Source organism: Xiphophorus maculatus, chromosome 18 (assembly GCF_002775205.1).
Source record: "Xiphophorus maculatus strain JP 163 A chromosome 18, X_maculatus-5.0-male, whole genome shotgun sequence".
Classification (NCBI taxonomy): Eukaryota; Metazoa; Chordata; class Actinopteri; order Cyprinodontiformes; family Poeciliidae; genus Xiphophorus; species Xiphophorus maculatus.
The window spans coordinates 11341968-11362532 of NC_036460.1; the positions used below are offsets into that span (position 1 = coordinate 11341968).

The 20565-nt window shown below is 38.6% G+C and overlaps 2 protein-coding genes across 3 annotated transcripts; one reads left to right on the forward strand and one right to left on the reverse strand.

Annotated features, from left to right (window-relative positions):
* Nucleotides 1-1536: 1536 nt before the first annotated feature.
* Nucleotides 1537-9459, forward strand: LOC106700273 (gastrula zinc finger protein XlCGF57.1-like). 2 transcript variants are annotated; one of them, XM_023351842.1, is made up of 5 exons: nucleotides 1537-1632; nucleotides 1723-1817; nucleotides 2175-2315; nucleotides 6539-7338; nucleotides 7423-9459. In XM_023351842.1, exons 3-5 carry the CDS (start codon nucleotides 2252-2254, stop codon nucleotides 8128-8130), a joined length of 1572 nt encoding a protein of 523 aa, XP_023207610.1. In that variant the 5' UTR covers nucleotides 1537-1632; nucleotides 1723-1817; nucleotides 2175-2251; the 3' UTR covers nucleotides 8131-9459. The 2 variants fall into 2 exon arrangements, with proteins under 2 accessions (XP_023207610.1, XP_023207609.1); XM_023351841.1 differs by having other exon boundaries at nucleotides 6539-9459.
* Nucleotides 9460-14177: 4718 nt separating this feature from the next.
* Nucleotides 14178-17641, reverse strand: LOC102237183 (transcription cofactor HES-6-like). The gene is made up of 4 exons (XM_005804517.3): nucleotides 17284-17641; nucleotides 17074-17160; nucleotides 16898-16979; nucleotides 14178-15874 (listed from the first exon to the last, which is right to left on the reverse strand). Exons 1-4 carry the CDS (start codon nucleotides 17587-17589, stop codon nucleotides 15462-15464), a joined length of 888 nt encoding a protein of 295 aa, XP_005804574.2. The 5' UTR covers nucleotides 17590-17641; the 3' UTR covers nucleotides 14178-15461.
* Nucleotides 17642-20565: the final 2924 nt, after the last annotated feature.

The following is a 20565-nucleotide window of genomic DNA, read 5'->3' on the forward strand; positions in this document are numbered from 1 at the left end:
TTCAACTAAAGGTTCTCCAAACTCAGATAAAATGCAGCTCTTTACTTCAAAGAAAACCCTAGCCTCAATGAAGAAAGTTCAGGTTGAAATGAAGTTTATCTGTGATAATAGTAAAACATGTTTAAAAAAAATCCAACATCAAAAAGTCATGCAAGGGGATGTGTTGTGGTGGCGCAGGGGTTAAGCACAACCCACGTAAGGAGGCCTTAGTCCTCGACGCGGCTGTCACAGGTTCGGTTCCCGGCCTGGCGACCTTTGCCGCAAGTCATCCCCCTCCTAATTGACTCTCTTTCCTGTTAATTAACTATCAAATAAGGGCCGCTAGAGCCCAATAAAACCTTTAAAAAAAAGAATGAAAGAACCCTAGCATTACATAAACATCTCTGTAAATTGTGTGGACACGCATTTAGCAACAGAAGAAACTTAGACACACATATGAGAATCCACACAGGATTCTTTATGGATACAGGTGTAGTGGAAAATCAAGTTTGGGAATCCACACAGGAGAAAAACCTTTCAGTTGTGAACTTTGTAGCCAGAAATCAAATTTAAACACACACATGAGAATCCACTAAAGATAAACATCTAGGTGTGATATTTTAGGGACAGGAAATGAGGACAAATCCTATATTTAAATGGAAGACTAAAGAAAAAGATAAAGCTATTCAGGTTTGAGTGTTGAAGTCTATGAAACACTTATGACAATGGAAACTGCAGAATTTATTGTGGATAATTTCTGTGCTATTAAAGATATCTTGTTTATCGGATGCTTCTCTTCCACTAATGGTTTGATTTAATTTCTATAAGCATTTTATTGAATATACTAGGTATATTCTGTTCTGGTAATTTAGTGATTTCTTACTGAGTTAATACTAACAAATCAGATTTATTTTCTTTACTGCATTTTTGTTATTGCTGCAGATGCAGCTCTGCTACAGATGTTCTCTAATCATGTTAACTGCTTTATTAGATGACAAGTCTGCCTGTTGTATATTTTCAATAAGGTAAAATGACCACATGCAAGTTTACTTTCATGGGTTTATTGTTCTTCAGAATGTAAAACTCTAGTTTGTAGATTTTTAGGGATCTAAACTTGGATTAGACCAAACAAGACCAGTACCAAACAAGTACAGGTCACTATTTGAGAAATTAAATTCATCCTAATGGAAAAATCCATACAATATATAGACATTTGTAATACTTGTATGTGAGTGAAAGCCTAATAATATACTTAATCTAGTGGTCTGAGGAAAAAAAAGAGTTATTGTTTGATAATATGAAAAAGTTGAAAGGTGAATGCACAATTTGACTGAGTAGACGTTTTACAAAACAACTGGAGAAATAAACGTTATCAGTATTTGTTTCAATATCTCACTATGACAGTCCTAATTAAAAGTATATAGTTTTCTCTCTGCAAATTGAATAAAATTGCCATTTTTACCTACACTCCTCACCAGTAGGTGGCAGCAATGCATACCGGAAAGTTTTTTTTTTTTTTTGGCCTAACCGCAAAAACCGCAAGAAGAAGAAAGAAACTGCGTCACAGGATTTTCTGTTTCTCCATCTTGGGTCATGCGGGGGGACAACGCGGCCTGGTTTTCATGATTAGGTGATAATTCGGTTCAGAAAACGGTAAATATTCTCATAGTTTGTTGAAATATGTTTGTACCCTCGCAGTGAAGTGTGGAGCAGGCAGTATTTTAACAGGATGGTGTATTTCAGAAACGGATGGTGAAGAAGAGTTGAGCGTGCGGCGCAGAGTGGCCATTTCCTTTTGAGGATCCGTTGTGGGATCATCTGTGAACTCCATTGTCCTGGTGAGCTGAAATATTGGTGTGGAATTAAAACATTGACTAAATGATGCATGTAGTTCTTCCACACGCTTTAAATGACTGCTTTTGTGTAATTTATCTCTGTGTATATTGCTAGTACAGTAAAAGGCCACTGCCATGTTTCTGTTGTTTTACCTCATGTTTTTTAGTACTTTTTCAGTTTTAATTATTAGTTTTTCTTATTCTGTAAACTTTCAAATTTCATCAACCCCAGCTATTGTCTTGTGAGGATAACTGGGACCAACAAAACATCCTAATAGATGAGTTACAGAATCATATTGTATTTTACAATGATTTGTAGCTTTTAAACATTGTTCATTTTGTGGTTCCTGCTTCTCCCAGCTGGGCCCACAAGTTGATCTTGCCACCAGTTCACCCATCACTCTGGTTGTGAAGAGGCGCGGTCTCCATTAGAAGAAATGGAGCATCGAGGCAAAACGCTGGGGGCTGATTTCAACCCCATAGTGCTGCTGCATAGATTAGGTTTGTATGTTTTCTTATCAGTAATGGTTCTGGAGCAGCTTTCTGAGGTTTATCTTCTTAAAAGAAAGTTGAGAAACTGTTTGTGTCTGTGTTAGCAGATTAGCGTTCTATCTGATGGAATAGTGACTGAATTCCAAAGCAAATGACGTATCCAATTTGATTCATCATTGAAATATTCAACTTTTCTGCTGCTCTTGGTTCAGTGGAGCTCTGGTTCCTAAAGCTGATGAAGATTATGTTCAGGTCTTTGGCTTTCTTTTTCTACATGGTTCTTCTCATTTAGGGTTGAAGTCTGTTATCTTTCTGATTCCCACCCAGTTTGAACAAAGTATTCAAATGATGGTTGTAGTCAGGCTTTTGTCTGGGAAGTCTGCATTCAATCAAAACAACGTAAAGAACAGAGCTCTGCTCTTAAAAACCATTACAAAGAATTCCTCTAAGAAGAACTTTTGTAAGAAATTTCTTAGAGATGTACCATCTGTGATTTACCTTAAAAATGCCCTGCCTAAGATGGACTCTGAAACTGGTCCATTATTTGAGTATTGCCACTTCAGCCAAAGTGGGAAATTGTTTGACAAGCAGTTCCAAATTCTTTTGAAAATAGTCATCTCTCTTCTCCATTGCTTGTGGGTTGAGTATGTTTGTGTGTCGCTCTCGCCTCGTAGTCATGCATCACGCTGATTTTATATTACTTTATTGTTATTTTTAGTATTTTTCCGGTTACATGATTCATCAAACCATATGAAATGCTTTGTCCACTTAGTCAGCCAGAGTTAATGTGGCACGCAGAGATCTGAGAAACTCGTCCCATTAACTGGACCAACCAAAATAGTTTCTGTGTCTCCTTGTTAAAAACTCAACAGACACGATATGGAAGAGCTACTAAAGCCACATTAGCAGGACTTAATTAAATCTCCCATTTGTTGCGCATCTCTGCGCAGTACAGCGGATTTAACTCATCATGCAGGGCCGGGCCAAGGCTGCATGAGGCCTTGAGCAGAATTTGACTTAGGGGCCCCTTTTGTTTTTAACAAAAGGACCCCTTTTGTTAGAGGGCCCCTTTTTTGTTAACAGAACACTAAATCTACTAGATTTAGTGAAATCTGGGAGAGGGGGAGTAATTTAATTGGCCAACCTAAATAATATAATAAGTTATAATCGCATTTAACTAATTTATATTTGTGAACAAACAGAACTCAGACTCGAAGATTAAACTCACAGCATCAGATTGTTGCTATGGTAACAATCTGATGCTGTGAGTTTTCCTCACATTCCTTAAAATCTTACATATAAATGTTAAATATTTAAAATCTTTTAATTTATGTATGCTGAAACCATTGAATCAAATTTAGCAGCATTGATAATATTGCTGTTAATTCTTGACAGTGTAACTTTGTGTGTGTGGCCTTTACAACGTAAGCTAGATGCATGATGGGGAAAAGACTAAACAGTTTTATCTTCCAGTTCTCAATACAGGTGAACATTTCTTAGGATACTTCAGAGAAAAGAAAAAGTCAAACCTCCTTGGTGATAAAACTTAAAAATCAAATGACTTTTGTTGGCGGTAGGATATATAGAGTCTTACAAACAAAATATTAGCATTTATGGGCCCCTGAAGCCCTGGGGGCCTGATGGAGCCGCTGACTTAATTTGGATTAAACAGAAGTGCAAATAATTGACATTCATTTTAATTGTATTTTTTAATTTGCTCTTTTTAAGACTAGTTGTGGGTTTAAATACTGTTTCACTGCCGATGTTTTCCCATAACATATAATTACCCAATATTTTTACATTACGTGTCTACTTGACATCTCTTAATACAAAAACACAGTAGGCCTCCGGTGGACCGCCTTGGTGCCCCAACCACCAGGCTTAGGAAGTTTTCTGGGGGGAATCCTGATCTTAAACATAGATAAATGAAAATCAGGAAATTTGTGTAGCCCATTTTTTGGAATAGTTTGTTTGAAACAGTGGAACAATGCTTTCAGTACGGCTGTGCAATTTGTACCGTTTCTAAAATGTGCAGGTCTTGAAGGTGCCCTCGGAACGTCTTTATGAATGGCACACTGTCTGAGGCATCTTTGCATGCAAGAGCAAGGCGGTGGGCTGCACAGAAAGTAGATGTGGTCAGGAGTCTGTCAGCTTTTTGACTCCACCATTCTGGTGCCTTTAATAGATTTTAGTTTCTAAAATCTCAAATTATACCTCAAATTATACTTGGTTTTAGTTTTTGCCTGTCATCACAGCAGCACCATCTGTTCCCAAACCAAACATCCAATCTGTTGGTATGACTTCGACTGTGATCACCTTGCGGTTAACTTCTGCAATTTTATCTGCCTTCCCATCATTTAGTGGCACCATGTCAAGAAACTGACAAAGATTATTTTTTTATCTAGCATAAAGTTTCATTTATATTCCCGGCAATATAAATACTTGCCTAATATTTATATTCTGTCTGATCAAGGGCACATCTGTAAACTTGTCCTCTTGAAGACCAGTGACAGTGGCGAGTCGGATGGCCTCCAGAATCGGTTTTTCCACAACTCTAGCTGAGATCTCCAACATCTCATCCACTATTTTGTGGGATTTATAATTGCCCCTCTTGTCAATCTAACAAAGAAAAAAAAAGTACTATAACACCGACACGTGTAAAATGTTGATGCCACAAAATATACGTTTCAATAATTTTCCTGAAGTTTGGTGAAATAATCACATCCAAGTAATTTGGCAAGATCGAGTAAGTCTAAGTAATTTGTGTGGTGTGCAACGTCATGTTTTACTAGCCAGTAAAGGCATTTAAACCACCAATGATTGCCTCATTCTCCATATTAATTACTGGCTCAAACACTTCCTTGATTGACAAGCCTAGAACATGAAAAACATTTGAGATGTTTCATTGAGTTATTGAGTGATTAATCATTTTAGTCGGTGTAATATATTTGTATTATTTACTCTTTACTTTTGCTTTTGTGTGCTGTCCCAATTGAAGCTCCTTGTATTTGTTGCTGTCATGTGTGATTGTGACACACATGATATTAAGCTGCATGAAAATGAAAAGCAACTCAATAGCCCATATCAATATAATTTAAAAATTGATGGGTAAAAATAGAATATAATGGACATTTTTTTGAAGCCATCAGTCAAAATGATGGAAAACAAAAAAGACTTAAGTTGCTTGTTTTCCCTGTCTGAGGCCCAGTGATGAATATATTCTGAAGGACAGGTTTGTTTACAGAAATTTCACAATCCATTTTATTTATTTATTTATGGTTTATTTTATGTATTTAAATGTTTAAAATATCTTCCAGTTGCAGTGTTAATTTTTATGCTATTCAAAAAATGTTATGCTTTTCAAAAAAGGTTATCATTTATTGTACATGTCAAATAAAAGGCCCATGGCCCACATTAAAGAAATTCTGAATTTGTTTTTGTATGGTTATAACTTTTTTCTCAAAATTTTGAATTTTTTTTCCAGAATTTATCATAATTATTCTTACTTTAATATTCTAATATCAAAAGTCAAAATTCTGAGGAAAATAGAAGATCTCAGAAGATTAAAGCCAGAATTCCTTTTATTTTTTTCAGTGGCCACAAAACTGCTAAACTACATCATTGTGAAATAATGGGCAGGATTATTCATTAAATCTTAGAGGTTTGTTAATGGATTTTATCAACATATTTTACCACAACGAACCTTTTGAGGACATTCATAATTTTGATATAAAAACTATTTTGACGCCCTGGTTTATTGCAAAAATTTCTGGGACAATTAATTGCCCAGCAAAATTAGTTATCGTGACAGACCCATTTGGGTTTTACATTAAACTTGCGCAAGCCAAACAAGTGGTGTGACTTTCATACCCAACACCTACCGTGGTGCAGTATTGACCAACAATGAGGCACATAGAGGGTTCATATAAATGCTGCTACAGGTGAAGCTGTTGCAAGAAGGTGTGAACTGTGCGATTGGTTCGCACTCTCAGTTCAGTGCTTCAATTATAAACTCGTCTTTGGTATCACTGTTACTGGTGAAGAGATGCTATCAGAAACAGGCTTAAAATATGGATTTAGGGATGGTGGTGTTGCCTAAAAACGAACAACATCGCAGTTCAACCTAAAGTCAAACATTTACGTATGTTGGTTTTTAACACAAGTAATGTTGATGTGAATATTAGGCTGCAGTGGTTTATAATATACATAATTTGCCTCAATGGGTCCTGCAGATGCCCAGCAGATGTTGCTGCTTAAAGAAGATGCTCCTGAAGAACATGGACCAGGTTTTGACATACAAGGTCCAGAGTCTCTCTCACCAACCATGAATGAGGATGATGAAGAGTTTCTCCTGTCCTCACACCTTCATCAGCACCACATACAAGACAGAGAGTTACCAGTAGATCACTGTGAAGCAGCAGAACTCAAGAAGAAAACGCTAGACTCAATGAGGAAAGTTCAGGTTGAACTGAAGATTAGCTGTGATGACAATGGTAAAACATGTAAAGAAAATCCATCATCAAAAAGACATGTGAGAACCCTAGCAGGACATAAACATCTCTGTAAATTGTGTGGACACACATTTAACGAAAGAAGAAACTTAGACAGACACATGAGAATCCACACAGGAGAGAAACCTTTCAGTTGTCATCTTTGTGGATACAGGTGTAGCATAAAATCAAGTTTAAAAAAACACATGAGAATCCACACAGGAGAGAAACCTTTCAGTTGTGATCTTTGTGGATACAGATGTAGCATGAAATCAAATTTAAACCAACACATGAGAATCCACACAGGAGAGAAACCTTTCAGTTGTCATCTTTGTGGATACAGGTGTAGCATAAAATCAAGTTTAAATGTGCACATTAAAACCCACACAGGGGAGAAACCATTTAGCTGTGGTTGTTGTGGATTCCGATTTGGCAGAAAATCAAGTTTAAAGGAACACATGAAAACCCACACAGGAGATAAACCTTTCAGTTGTGATGTTTGTTTGCGAAGATTTAGTCAGAAAGGTTCCTTGAGCTTGCACATGAGAATCCACACAGGAGATAAACCTTTCAGTTGTGATCTTTGTGCATATAGATGTAGCCTAAAATCAAGCTTAAATATACACATGAGAATCCACACAGGAGATAAACCTTTCAGTTGTGATCTTTGTGCATATAGATGTAGCCTAAAATCAAGCTTAAATATACACATGAGAATCCACAAAGGAGAGAAACCTTTCAGTTGTGGTCTTTGTGGATACAGATGTAGCCGAAAATCAAGCTTAAATATACACTTGAGAATACACAAGGGAGAGAAACCTTTCAGTTGTGATCTTTGTGGACACCAAAGTCGCAAAAAATCAAATTTAAATGAACACATGAGAATCCACACAGGAGAAAAACCTTTCAGTTGTGATCGTTGTGCATACAAATGTAGCACAACAACAACCCTGAAGGCTCACATGAGAATTCACACAGGACATAAACCTTTCAGTTGTGATTTTTGTGGATACAGATGTAATATAAAGTCTAGTTTAATTAGACACATGAGAACCCACACAGGAGATAAACCTTTCAGTTGTGAGTTTTGTGGATACAGATGTAGCGTAAAGTCTAGTTTAACTGCACATATGAGTACCCACACAGGAAATAAACCTTTCAATTGTGACTGTTGTGGATACAGATGTAGCAGAAAATCAAGTTTAAACCAACACATGAGAATCCACACAGGGGATAAACCATTCAGTTGTGATCTTTGTGGACACCGAAGTCGCAGAAAATCACATTTAAATATACACATGAGAATCCACACAGGAGAGAAACCTTTCGTGTAAAATTAAGTTTAAAACAACACGAGAACCCACAAAGGAGAGAAACCTTTCAGTTGTGATCTTTGTGGTTACAAATGTAGCGTAAAATCAGGTTTAAATGTACACATGAGAATCCACACAGGAGAGAAATCTTTCATTTGTGATATTTGTTTGCAAAGATTTAGTATAAAAGGTAATTTGAATAAACATTAAAATCCATACAGGACAGAAACCTTTCAGTTGTGATCTTTGTGGCTACAGATGCAGCAATAAATCAAGTTTAAACAAACACATGAGTCTCCACACAGGGGATAAACCTTTTAGTTGTGATGTTTGTTTACAAAGATTTTGTCTGAAAGGTCACATGAACCAGCACATGAAAATCCACACAGGAGAAGAGCCTTTTGGTTGTGATCTTTGAGGTTAGAGGTGTATCAGAAAATCACATTTAAATGCACACATGACAATCCACACAGGATAAACCTTTCAGTTGTGAACTATGTGGATATCGATGAAGCCAGAAATCATATTTAAATTTACACAGGAGAGAAACCTTTCAGTTGTGAACTCTGTGAATACAGATGTAGCGTAAAATTAAATTTAAACTGACACATGAGAACCCACACAGGAGAGAAACCTTTAAGTTGTCATCTTTGTGGATATAGATGTGGGGCAAAAGCAAGTTTAAATGAACATATGAGAAACCACACAGGGGAGAAACCTTTCTGTTGTGATCTTTGTGAATACAGGTGTAGTGTAAAATCAAATTTAAATGTACACTTGAGAACCCACACAGCAGAGAAACCTTTCGGTTGTGATCTTTGCCAATACAGATGTATCAGAAAATCACATTTAAACACACACATGAGAATCCACTAAAGATAAACATTCTAGTTGTGATATTTTAGGGACAGGAAATAAGGACAAATTATATTTTAAATGGAAGACTTTAAATAAAAAGATAGTTATTCAGCTGTGAGTGTTGAAGTCTATAAGACACTAATGAGAGTGGAAACGAATTTAAAATGGTATTGTTGCAGAGCTTATTGTGGAGAATTTCTGTGCTATTAAAGATGATTTTTGTTTTTTCGGATGTTTCTCTTCCAGTCACAGTTTGATTTGATTTTTATAAGCATATTATAGAATACACTAGGCATTTTCTGTTGTATTGCTGTGAAATGTGATTTCTCACTGAGTTAATACTAATGAATCATAATTATTTTCTTTACTGCATTTTCGTTATTCCTGTAGATACGGCTGTGCTACATATGTTCTCTAATCATGTTAACTGCTTTATTAATTGATGAATTTGCCTGTTATATATTTTCAATAAAGTAAAATGACTAAATGCAAGTTTACTTCTATGGGTTTATTGTTCTTGGGAACGTAAAACTCTAGTCTGATGTGGTCCTGTTAGCGTCATCGTTATGAAGCCAACAGGACCACATCATCCGCAAAAAGCAGAGATGCGATCCTAAGGCCACCAAAACGGATCCCCTCAACACCTTGACTGCTCCTATAAATTCTGTCCATGAAAGTAATGAACAGAATCGGTGACGAAGGGCAGCCCTGGCGGAGTCCAACTCTCACCGGAAACGAGCCCGACTTACTGCCGGCAATGCGGACCAGACTCTGACATCACAGCTCTCGCTGGAGCGGTTCGCAGCCGAGTGTGAAGCGGCCGGGATGAGGATCAAATGTCTGTGAGCGACTTGTAGATTTAGGATTTGAGAATACAGGCCCTGGTCATGTAGATTCTTTTCATTAGAAAAGTTTGCATACCCTAAATTTTCTTTGTTCAATAAAGTAAAATTAGTGTTTGCTATATTTTATTTTATAGTATTACGTATCAAAAGTAAAAAAATTAACTCATTTGTAAGAATATGTTATTTTTGTTGGGGAAAAAAACCTTCATATTAAATTCTTGGTGTTCTATTCAGTAGTACTCCGTCATTGAAATAAAACATTGCCACCTCCCTAAAAGAATTGTCTAAATATATATTTTTTGCCTTAATTATCTTTTGGCAATCAATAAATTGGGCCACTACTTTAAGAGGTGACCTATACAGCTAACATTAAGCATTCAGGTAACATCCCCTGAACGCTGTCATCACTGTTTGGAGAAGTTTGCAGCTGGGCATCAAAATGCAGTGCTGTTTAATGTTCAGGGGATGTTAAGTTTTACCTCCACCAAATATTAAAATGACCTGAATTAATGACTAAGATTATCAAGGCAAAAATAATGCAATATTAGTCGTAACTGAAACACTGATCAACATATTTGATTCTTGTTTGCCAAATGGCTTTAATGACATTTTGACAAAATATATTGTTTAATTGATGACTATGATGTAAACCACTCTGAACTGCCTTGCTGCTGCCAATGGATGCATATATGGTCCGAAGTCTACACTAAGTTCACCACAAGGTGGTGCGTAAGCGCCTCCTATTTGATTGGTCCTGAGACCGTTTTTTTGGAAGGGCATTTCCTGAGGAATGCTGTGATTAATATTCATTGTTCCAAATACAAGGAACAGCATACCTTAAATTAGAAATCCACGCACAGCCTGCCAGCCACTAATAATATCAGCAATGAAATAAACACTATATTGATGCAAATTTTCCCACTGATATCCATCAATAATCTGTTTCATTTTAAGCACAGTGTGCTTGTCATAGGCCTTGTTGACTCATTTAAAATGTGCCTTTGATAGTTGTAGGAGGAAGTTTTGAAAATGGTCTGTGTGCTGTTGAATGGAATATGAGAAATAAGAATTTTGCCTGGTTTGACTTCATATAGTGAGAAAACAAGATGTATGACTTTTAATTCAATCTAATAGTATTTTATGGAAGTGGACAAGATTGAACAGGGTAACTCGTGCGAGCATGTCTGGTGCACAGAAGACATTTTCAATGATTTTGTGGGAAATAGAGCAGAGAAGATAACTATAATGTCTTTTTAGAAGCAATAAGCTGGTGAACGGTCTGCAGATGCAGGTGCTGTGGCCCTAGCAGAGGCCATTGTTCTCTCACAGTCAATGGCGGTTGAGAAGCACCCAAGGATGGCTGGATATCCCCCTGGGATCTGTTACAGCACCATATGCTGCTCTGCTGCTAAACCCCTCCCCACCACCACACCAACTGTTGCACTGCGCTGACCTTCAACCTCACACTTCAGATGCTCGCTCACAAACTCACAGCTGATGGCCTGGATTCAGAAGTTCTCCCCACTTCTCTGATTTTCATCCGTCAGTTGCAGTGAGCAGATTGTAGCGTTGTGCTGGGGTCTGATGGAGCAAAGTTTCTTACAGTCATTAGTTCAGGGCTACTTGTGCAATTTTTAGATTATTTGTATGGACAGTAATGAATTAGAACATTTTAGCTTTTTGGTTTGATACATTTCTTGATTACATGAAGTTGTGTTACACTTTTGGTTTACTTAAGAGATTATATGTTCCATTTTAGCTAAAACAAAGACATTCTTGCACTTTTGAGATTTTGTTGCACTTCTTTCATACTCAAGCATAACACTGGGTTTCAAAAACTGTTTTTTGGAAGTGTTTGGAAATTTTTTTTTCAACTGAATTAGGACCTTTTTGCACCACTGATTCCAAAAATGACATCAATTTTTCTCAGTCACGTCAGGTTTTTAATTCTAATTTGATTTAGAGAAATCCAGTGTTCTGACTATATTGATTACATTATTGTGAGATTTTCAGTTCATTTCCGTTAATATTTCTCATCCAAAAAATGCTTTATGAGAAAAACATTGTTTTTTAACAGTTAGAGTCTGTTGCAAACTTGGATTTCTATAAATTGATTAATAAACACTGGTAAGGGTAAGTACATGTGAATTGAACATGTACTTACCAGGTGAACTGGATCAGCCGTTTGGACAAAGGTGAGACAGGAAGTTCACTAAACTACAGCTCCATGTACACTTTAAATTCAGGAGGAGCAGGGTCCGTGGGGTGGCCAACATTTTTCAAGAGGAGGTCATGGCCCACTTAACCCCCTTTGGGAACATCGCTGTTTGACCAAAAAGCATATTTTGGACTGGCCTATGAGCCAAAAAGCCCCAAACTTGTGTTTTAAAGACAAATGTAACATTTTGAGCAGTGAAAATGGACTGCAATAGAAACTTGCCTCTGCCTCTCTAGTCTTTCTTGATATATTCTTTTATGTTTTTGCTAGCCTATTATTTCTATAAAGGTCAAAAGGAAGGTGTGCGTATATAAGCATGATAAAGAAAGGAAGAGAACTTGATCCCTTTAAATAGGAACTGTAATGTTTTACTGTCCTTCTCTGACTTTGAAGCTATTCTGTCACACATAACCCACTGACTTTGATCCCAATCATGAGTGTTTCCTTCCACTTTCACACCCGGATCCTCCACCCTCCACCCATTTCACTGTTAACTAATTATCCTGTTCCCTTCACAAGGCCATCAGATATTAAACAAAATGCTTTATATGCTATGCTAACTGAATAATGATCACAAGTACATTGTGAAAAAGATGGTTTCTAAGGGTTTTTAAGAGGTGTAGCCTGGCTGGCTATTTAGTAAACTACCTAATCTGGAGTGAGGAGTAAGGGACCGCAGTGCTGTGAGGACCACCACTGGTCCAGACAGGATGTAACAGGAATTTGTTAACGTTCATTGTAGCAGAGGTGAGACTAAAAACACTTGTGAGGAGGTGCGACTGTTTCAGCATGCATCATAGTGGGGAGCGGACTTTGATTTAACAACTTAAAGTGTATTGATGTGTTAAAAAGCCAAAAAAGAGAAGTTTAAATCCTGAACTGTTTTTCAGATTAAACTTGGGGTTAGCAACTAAACTCCTTGAGAAATGCAACTTTCACATGCATCCCTGTTCCAGTAACTTACCTCCTTAAGAGTGTCAACAGATTTTGCAGATGGCGGGTTATTACACCATTCATTTGATTGAGGTGTGGTGGAGCAGGGATGCATCCAAACGCTGCAGGAACTCAAGGACTGAACTTGCTGACCCCTGGTCGAAACACTTGAGTCTACTCTGCCTTGCAAAATGAACCTCTGTCACACAAACCCGCTGAACTTTATCCCATTTTATTGTTTTACAACCACAAATTTCAATGCATTGTAATGGGATTTTGTGCGACCAACACAAAGTGATGCAAAACTGTAAAGAGAGAGAAAAGGGATTCATGATTTTTGAGTAATAATAATCTAATAAGTATGATGTGCATATACATTTAAACCTATTTATTGTAATGCTGGTAAATAAAACCCAGTCCAACCAGCTACATTTAATAGTCAGTTAAGAATCCAGCTCTGTAAAATTTAATCACAATGTAAATCCGGCTGTTCTGTGAAGGTCTTAGTGGTTTGTTAGATAACATTACAACCCCCCCCCCAGCATCATAAAGACCGAGGGACACAGCATGTAGGTCACTAAAAACATTATGGTTTAAAATTCAAAGCAGAGTTTGGCTATCCAACAATATTCCAGTTAAGCTTTGTTCAATTCATCATCTGAAAATTGGAAGACAAAACTACAAGTCATTGAAAGTCACCTAAACTGACAGACCTAGAACAGCAATGTTAAGAGAGGCAGCTAAGAGGCCAATGTTACCCCTGGAAGAGCTGCACATAACTGCAGCTCAAGTGGCACAAGGTTGACCGGATTGTAATTTTTGGTAGAAAAGCATAAAGTCCACTTTGATGTTTGCCACAAGCCATGCAGAGCAAGAAGCCCCGGTGAGATGGGACAAAAATGTAACTTTTTAGCCCATATACAGTACAGACCAAAAGTCTGGACACACCTTCTAATTCAATGGGTTTTCTTTATTTTCATGACTATTTATAAGGCAAGAAATCCCACTTATTAACCTGACAGGGCACACCTATGAAGTGAAAACCATTTCAGGTGACTACCTCTTGAAGCTCATCAAGAAAATGCAGAGTGTGTGCAAAGCAGTAATCACAGCAAAAGGTTGCTACTTTGAAGAAACTAGAATATAAGGGGTCATGAAAATAAAGGAAACTCATTGAATTAAAAGGTGTGTCCAAACTTTTGGTCTGTACTGTAGATGATGCTATACATGGCAGAAAACTAATTTCAGCTCAAGATAAATAAACAATTTTACAAGTGGAACAAGGTGTGAGAAGCCTCATGATGTGGGGCTGCTTTTGTTCTGCTAAAGACTGAAGCAGAGTTTCATCTTTCAACAGGACAACCTGAACATACTGACTGACTGAGCATGCAGAGGTTTCCAGCAAAAATTGCAAAATAAACTTTCCAGATTTTTATTGGGTAGGTTTTAAGACCTATCCTTCAAGTTCATTTTCCCAACAGCAAACTAGTTTGTGTTGACTTAGACCATAAAATCCAAATAAAATGCACCAAATTTAGTGTTTCTTATGTGACAAAATCTGAAAGGTTCGTAGAATCACCACATATATTTTGTGCATTGATTTAGTTTCACACTACATCAGCCAAAAGTATTTCAGCTACATTATTTTATTCAACAAATTCAGACATTAATTAATTAAACATTGTTACAACGTAAAGAGGCTATGTGTCTCATAAGCTACAGCAATACACGAAATACCATTATTTATATTAATCAGAGGCATTGCCAAACCTCTCAGGTGCTAAAAAGAGCTTTTCTCATCATCCAATCTCCATGTACACAGTTACACACAGAATAAGTGTGACCGCCTTCAACTGGTCCTTTTCTGTCCTTTGTTGGGTTCTAAGTGTTGAGAGGGGACGTTCTTTTATCCTCCAGGTGTGAAGAGAAGTCTTAAGAGAGTACTCAAAGCCAGGGTGTCAGGACTGAGGAAGGAAGGGGGAGAGTCCTTTCAGGAGGTCCCAAGCTACAGCGGCCCACAAGAATTGGGGCCCTGCTGATAAGAAAAAAGAAAAACTCCACCCTTTAGTGCACTTATTACGTTTTTTTTGTGATTTCCAAAAGAACTATACATGTGTTTCTGGGTCAAATGTTGCTCCCTCTGCCTAACCTTGTAATTTATTTAGTGAACTTCTACACTTCCCAGAATGCAGAAGAATGGATGTACAGTAGCTGCACCTCAATAAGAGCGAATAGATCCAGGTCCACAGAAGCTAGGTTTGGTCCCGTTAATAGAAATGGAAATCAGCGCAGGGCGATCATCTTAAGACTTTCAGTGCATGTCAGTTGGCAGTTCTTGAATTGGTTAAATAAGTCCAGAAAGGCTTCAGCAGCAAATGGTGCTCATGTGTTGTAGGGTGGAGTTTTCTCTTTCTGAAGGAGCCGCAGTGGCGCTTCACATTAATGAAATCCCACAATTCCTGTTTCCAGCAGATCCCAGCTGCAGCTACAGACCTTTCCTACCAAGGCCTCCACATACACTGAGGGTTTGTAACGGTGGGCACGCTCAGGGCCTCCCCGCTCTCCGCTCCCTCCGTCGAGCTCTGGTTGTGCTCGCTGTCCGTCTCGTCCAGGTCTGAGCACAATTCATCGTTGGACGAGTTGGAAAGGGCCGGGGTCGGGCAGGGCCCCTCAGCGGCCCCGAGCCAAGTGCTGCCGTTGGTCCCTGGAGTGTCCGTGATCAGGTCCATCAGGACGTCCTGGAGGTGGTCCTCGTTCAGCGGCATGCACTCCAGCAGGTGGTTGAGGAGCTCGGCCGCCACCGTGGCGTCTATGCCCGGACAGTTGGACACAAACATGTGGACCTCGTGCATGCACTGGATGTAGCCGGCTGCGAACCTCTCACTGGCTTCCCGGCTGAGTGCATCGGCCTCTGAGGGAGGAGAGTCGAATTAAATGACATTACAGTACTGCTGCACCCCGGCTCTGCATGCAATAAATTGATCAAGAAGAAAAAACACAAACTAGTTTCTATTACATCGTTGCTGTGGTATAAAGGTATAACAAAGTGCCCGGATGAACAGAATATTACTGCTGTCCCTCCTCCAGATGATGCTGCGCACTGCAGGTCAGCGGGTTGAAAATAGATGGCTGCAATTTTTCCTAACAGTAAGATTTGGCTGATTAAACACATCACATAAAAATCTAATAGTAATGTGGGAAAATAATAAAAAAGTGCCACTCTTCCAAAAAGCAAACCAGCTAAAGGGATAACACAACGTGCAAAGACTATTTTAAAACTCACAGAATTTATTCCATGTTTGTGTTTATGTTTCTGAATCAAAAATAAAACAACAATAAATAAAATGTCATAGTAACTATTTGACAGATGAACTGGTCAGGGCTTCTGATCTAAAGTTTTATTTTAGGTTTGAGTAACATATGAGTAAAAATCTGCTGCAGGTTGCTGGAAAAAAACATAGTAGTATTTAATCCTCCAAAAATGTTCTTTGCTTATGATTTTGCTTAATAAGAACCCCCCCCCCCCCCCCCCACATTCTACTTGATAATCTTTATTTAAAGCAGTTAAATTATGTTTAGCATTGTCTTTTACTTTACAGATATAGAAACTATGAAAGACTCTCATGTCTGAACTGAACTAAAGAGCTGAGATATCAATGCTCTAGCTGATGTTTCTTTGATACTATTTATGATCAAATATCTCCCAATAAATCTATTATCGTGTCAATTCAAAAATATTTGTTTACATGGACCAATAATGAAGAAATTTTCAGTGCTGTGTGAATACAAAAATTATCAATACATGCTATCACAACTGAAATGAATCAGTTTATGCAGAAAAAAAAAATCTGTTTTTTCAGCAAAGCAGCTGTATAAAAACAGTATCATTCTGTAACTCTCATCCTGGTAAAAGGTGAATAATTTTGGTTCTGACCTTGAGACCGGTTCTTGAGAACATCCTCCACCTTCTTCACTGTCATCTCCAGAACCTCTGCGTTCTCCATTTTGGAATGGAGCTATGGAAATGGAAAGTAAAAGTCACACCAGCTCCACGAAATAAACTGGCCTGCAGTAAGATACTGCGGTCCAACGTGTGCGCCGCATACTCACGTCTGTATCCGCTAGCAGAGTCCGCAGCTCCTGCAGACTTTCGTTGATGCGAGCTCGTCTCTTCTTCTCCACCAAAGGTTTCCTGATCTAAAGGATACCAGAAAGAAAACGAGCATTTATAGAATACAAATGTAATTAACTTAAAAATGCGTCTCTGCACACATTTTTAATGTGTGCAGAGACAAGTGCGCCACACCATCATTGCCGCACCTTTCTGTCCGCTTTCTGAATCCCGTAGCAGGACTCGTCCTCCTCCATGCAAAGTCCGGCGGTACCGGGCCGGGCAGCGGGGGCCATGTTGGTCGGAACGCCGCGTCTGTGGCTTCTTCCACTGCAGCCTGTCGCCGTCTGTGACGTCCGTGAAAAGGGGGGCAGCTGGCAAACAGAACCGGTTACAGGCAGACGGAGGAGGGGAGAAAAGCAGGCGAGGCGCCCTGTGTTTATTGTACCACCCCTGTGTGTCGTGTTGCTGGCGCTGACTGGCTGTTGTTGGTATTTATAGGGGCTTATTAACATGTGAATAGAGGCTGGAGCTGCAGGCGCTGGGGGCCAACAGAGCGCACACGGCCGGAGCCAATGAGCGATCAGCTCCTTTGTCTGTGGTCAACCCCGGTGAGCGCCCCGAGAATATGGACCGGCTTTAATCACACAATATGTTGGGTTAGGGGAACGGCCGCGCAGTTATTCCCCCATAATGAGCAGCTGGCACGTTAAATCCTCTGCATAAAATAAAGCATGCATTAAGTCAGTTACTGTTTGTAGAGGTGGGTGACAACTAGTTACATTTGCTGCAATGCACAAGAAAAGTGAGGCTTGTTTGTAATCAGATTTGTTGTTCTAAAGTTAGTTTCCACCTGCTGACTGACTTTGATTAAGCAAAGCGAACACTATTGTGACTGGAAGTACTGTATCTGACTACGTTCCATAAATACTTATTATTAGTATTTCATATTTCTAGTTTCATTTGAAACAAATTTGCTACTCGTACTTGAGTACAATTTGTGGGCACTCTACCCACCTCTGACTGTTAGTAATATTGTGGATGTTCAGTGGTTTTTAATACAACTCCACTGGAATAACGGTGTTCAACGTTTTTTCCATTTTCCCCTTCACATTTCAATGTATTTATTTGGGATTTAATGTAAAAGACCAGCAGAAATTAATGGTATTGTGAATAGATTTATACCAAGGATAAATTACACACATGTTGACTCAGTTTTATTAATGCTATTCTTAATGCGATTGGGACTGAGATGCACTCCGTACTTCAGATTACTTTTCTTAAAGTTTCAAAATCTGTATTTGTGTGCATATTTTTCGCTGCCCTCCTGCCTCTGTTTGCGCTGGGAGTTGTTGCCTGAGCCTCAGCAGATCCACCCTGCTGTTTGGCGGATGTAACGCGATGCCTTCAGTTGGCAGCTGCTGCTGGCGGCCCCTCGGCCAGAACTGAATCAGCCGGGGGAATTAAGGGCCCTTCTCCAAAAAGAAAGCGACAGGTGTTGGCCTGCGCCTCGTTTGTTCTCTCTGTTGTTTGGAGTCGTCGTATTTGAGCGCAGCGGCTTTCTCACGTAGTCTCCCCCCGCTGCGTGAGAGATGATTTTTATTGATAACCTGCTCCACTGACCGCGACTCAGTGTCTCTGAGTGCAGTGACAAATATGAAGAAGTCCTGTTAAAATTTAGCACCATGCACCCTGCAGATTATTTATAGCATATTATTGTTTTCTCTTTTTTTTTGGTAAAATGTGTGCGGTACAACGTCTGGATAGTCCTTACGCACAGTGTCTATTTGTTTCTGTCCAACGAGGCCCCTCAGGCCTCTGCCCTCCTTATTATACATGTTCTGTACACACCATTATCATGCTAATCGTCCCCATAATGGAGGAGAGCCGTCTGTTTGGGAAAAAAAAGACAGCAAGCAACTGTGAAGCCATGCAGGTAAATGAATTGATTCGTTTTCCAGGTGCGTTTTTTTTTTAATTATCATTTTTATTTTTACCAGCACAGTATTTGTTCAATTTGCGCGCAAAATGTCTGGAAACAACTGAACGAAGCGTTGCAGACTTTTGAAGTGGAGTTCTGTGTTTTGGCACCTCGCCACCTTCACATTACTGTTCCCGGGCTGTAATGGTGCGCGCAGAGGGGAGAGAGAGCAGCTGTCTCGGCTTGCTTTTGTTGTGGAGCTGCGCCGAGGGACCAGACGCCCCCCTCTCTGTCTTTCTCCCTCTTATTTTGGACCATCCACCTGACTGCATGCGTTAGGGAATCATAACAAGAGAATAATAATCTAAGAACTCATAGATTACAAACAGAGACGCTTTCACATCACCTTTTTTCCAACCTGAGAAATCCTCGCAGAAAACAGTCAATAGTAAATCCTCCGATAACTTTATTCTAAAGCGCAAATAAAATCCGATTACGACTTGCAGCGGCTCATTAACCAACCCTTTTGTGAAGATATGCTGTTGGCTATGAAGCTATAAATTTGATGAAGAAAGCAGAAGTGTCATGCTTTAATTAAAAATGTTATTTATAGCAGATGAACAGAAAGAAATGGCTTTATGAAATAGGAAAACACCACAAAATATTTCAAGCAGGAACTGAAAGAGTCGTCATTTATCTGATCGTTTACTCTGCATTAAATGCATCACATCTTATGTACAAAAAATAAACAAGTTTAGGGTGTTTTGCTAACCGAGGACAAATATAGATTTACCAGAACCGGGCTCGGTTTTGGGTTTAACACAACATATTAGGTTAAGTGTTCAATCGAAATGAATTTGAGTAATTAAGGTCTACATTAAGACAAGAAGGTTGAAAAATAACATTAAATGGTGCCTGTTTATATGGACTTTATCACCAATTTTTTTGGTCAAAGAGTAATATGGTAAACATTTCACTTACTTGTGCAAACTATATAAAAGGTAAAAGTTTCAATTTAGATTTAGTGAACAACGTCTTAAATGCTCTAGTGAACTGAAAGCATTAGTACAACCCTCTGATATTAACATAATCACACAACATCATTTTAACACCATGTCTTATTTCATTCTGCATTGATAAAAAAGGGATGCAGGAAAAGTACATTTCTGTCTTCCAAGGAACAGTGTGTCTGTTTGCACCCTGTAAGGACACATGTTGGGTCTCAGGAGTAGCTTATTAAAGTAAATTAGTGTCTTTTTGGTCCATTGCCATAATGTACCTATCTGATAGAGCTAGTTAGAAGAAAAATTGCTTGTTTGATACCAACTCTTGGTTGGTAATGTATTTATGTTTTTCTGGTTGGAAACAGTGAGCCAAAGAGTAAAAAAGAAATGCAAATGGATTGGAGTCATAGTCGATTTGTTTCAATGGTCTTGACTTTTTAAATTATGTCAAACAAACTAAAGACCGTACTTTAAAATAAAACAATGCATCTTTATTTTAGATTTAAACTAATGTATCATTAATAATCAGTAAAGACAACTTTCTGCGATATAGCCAATGTCCTTTT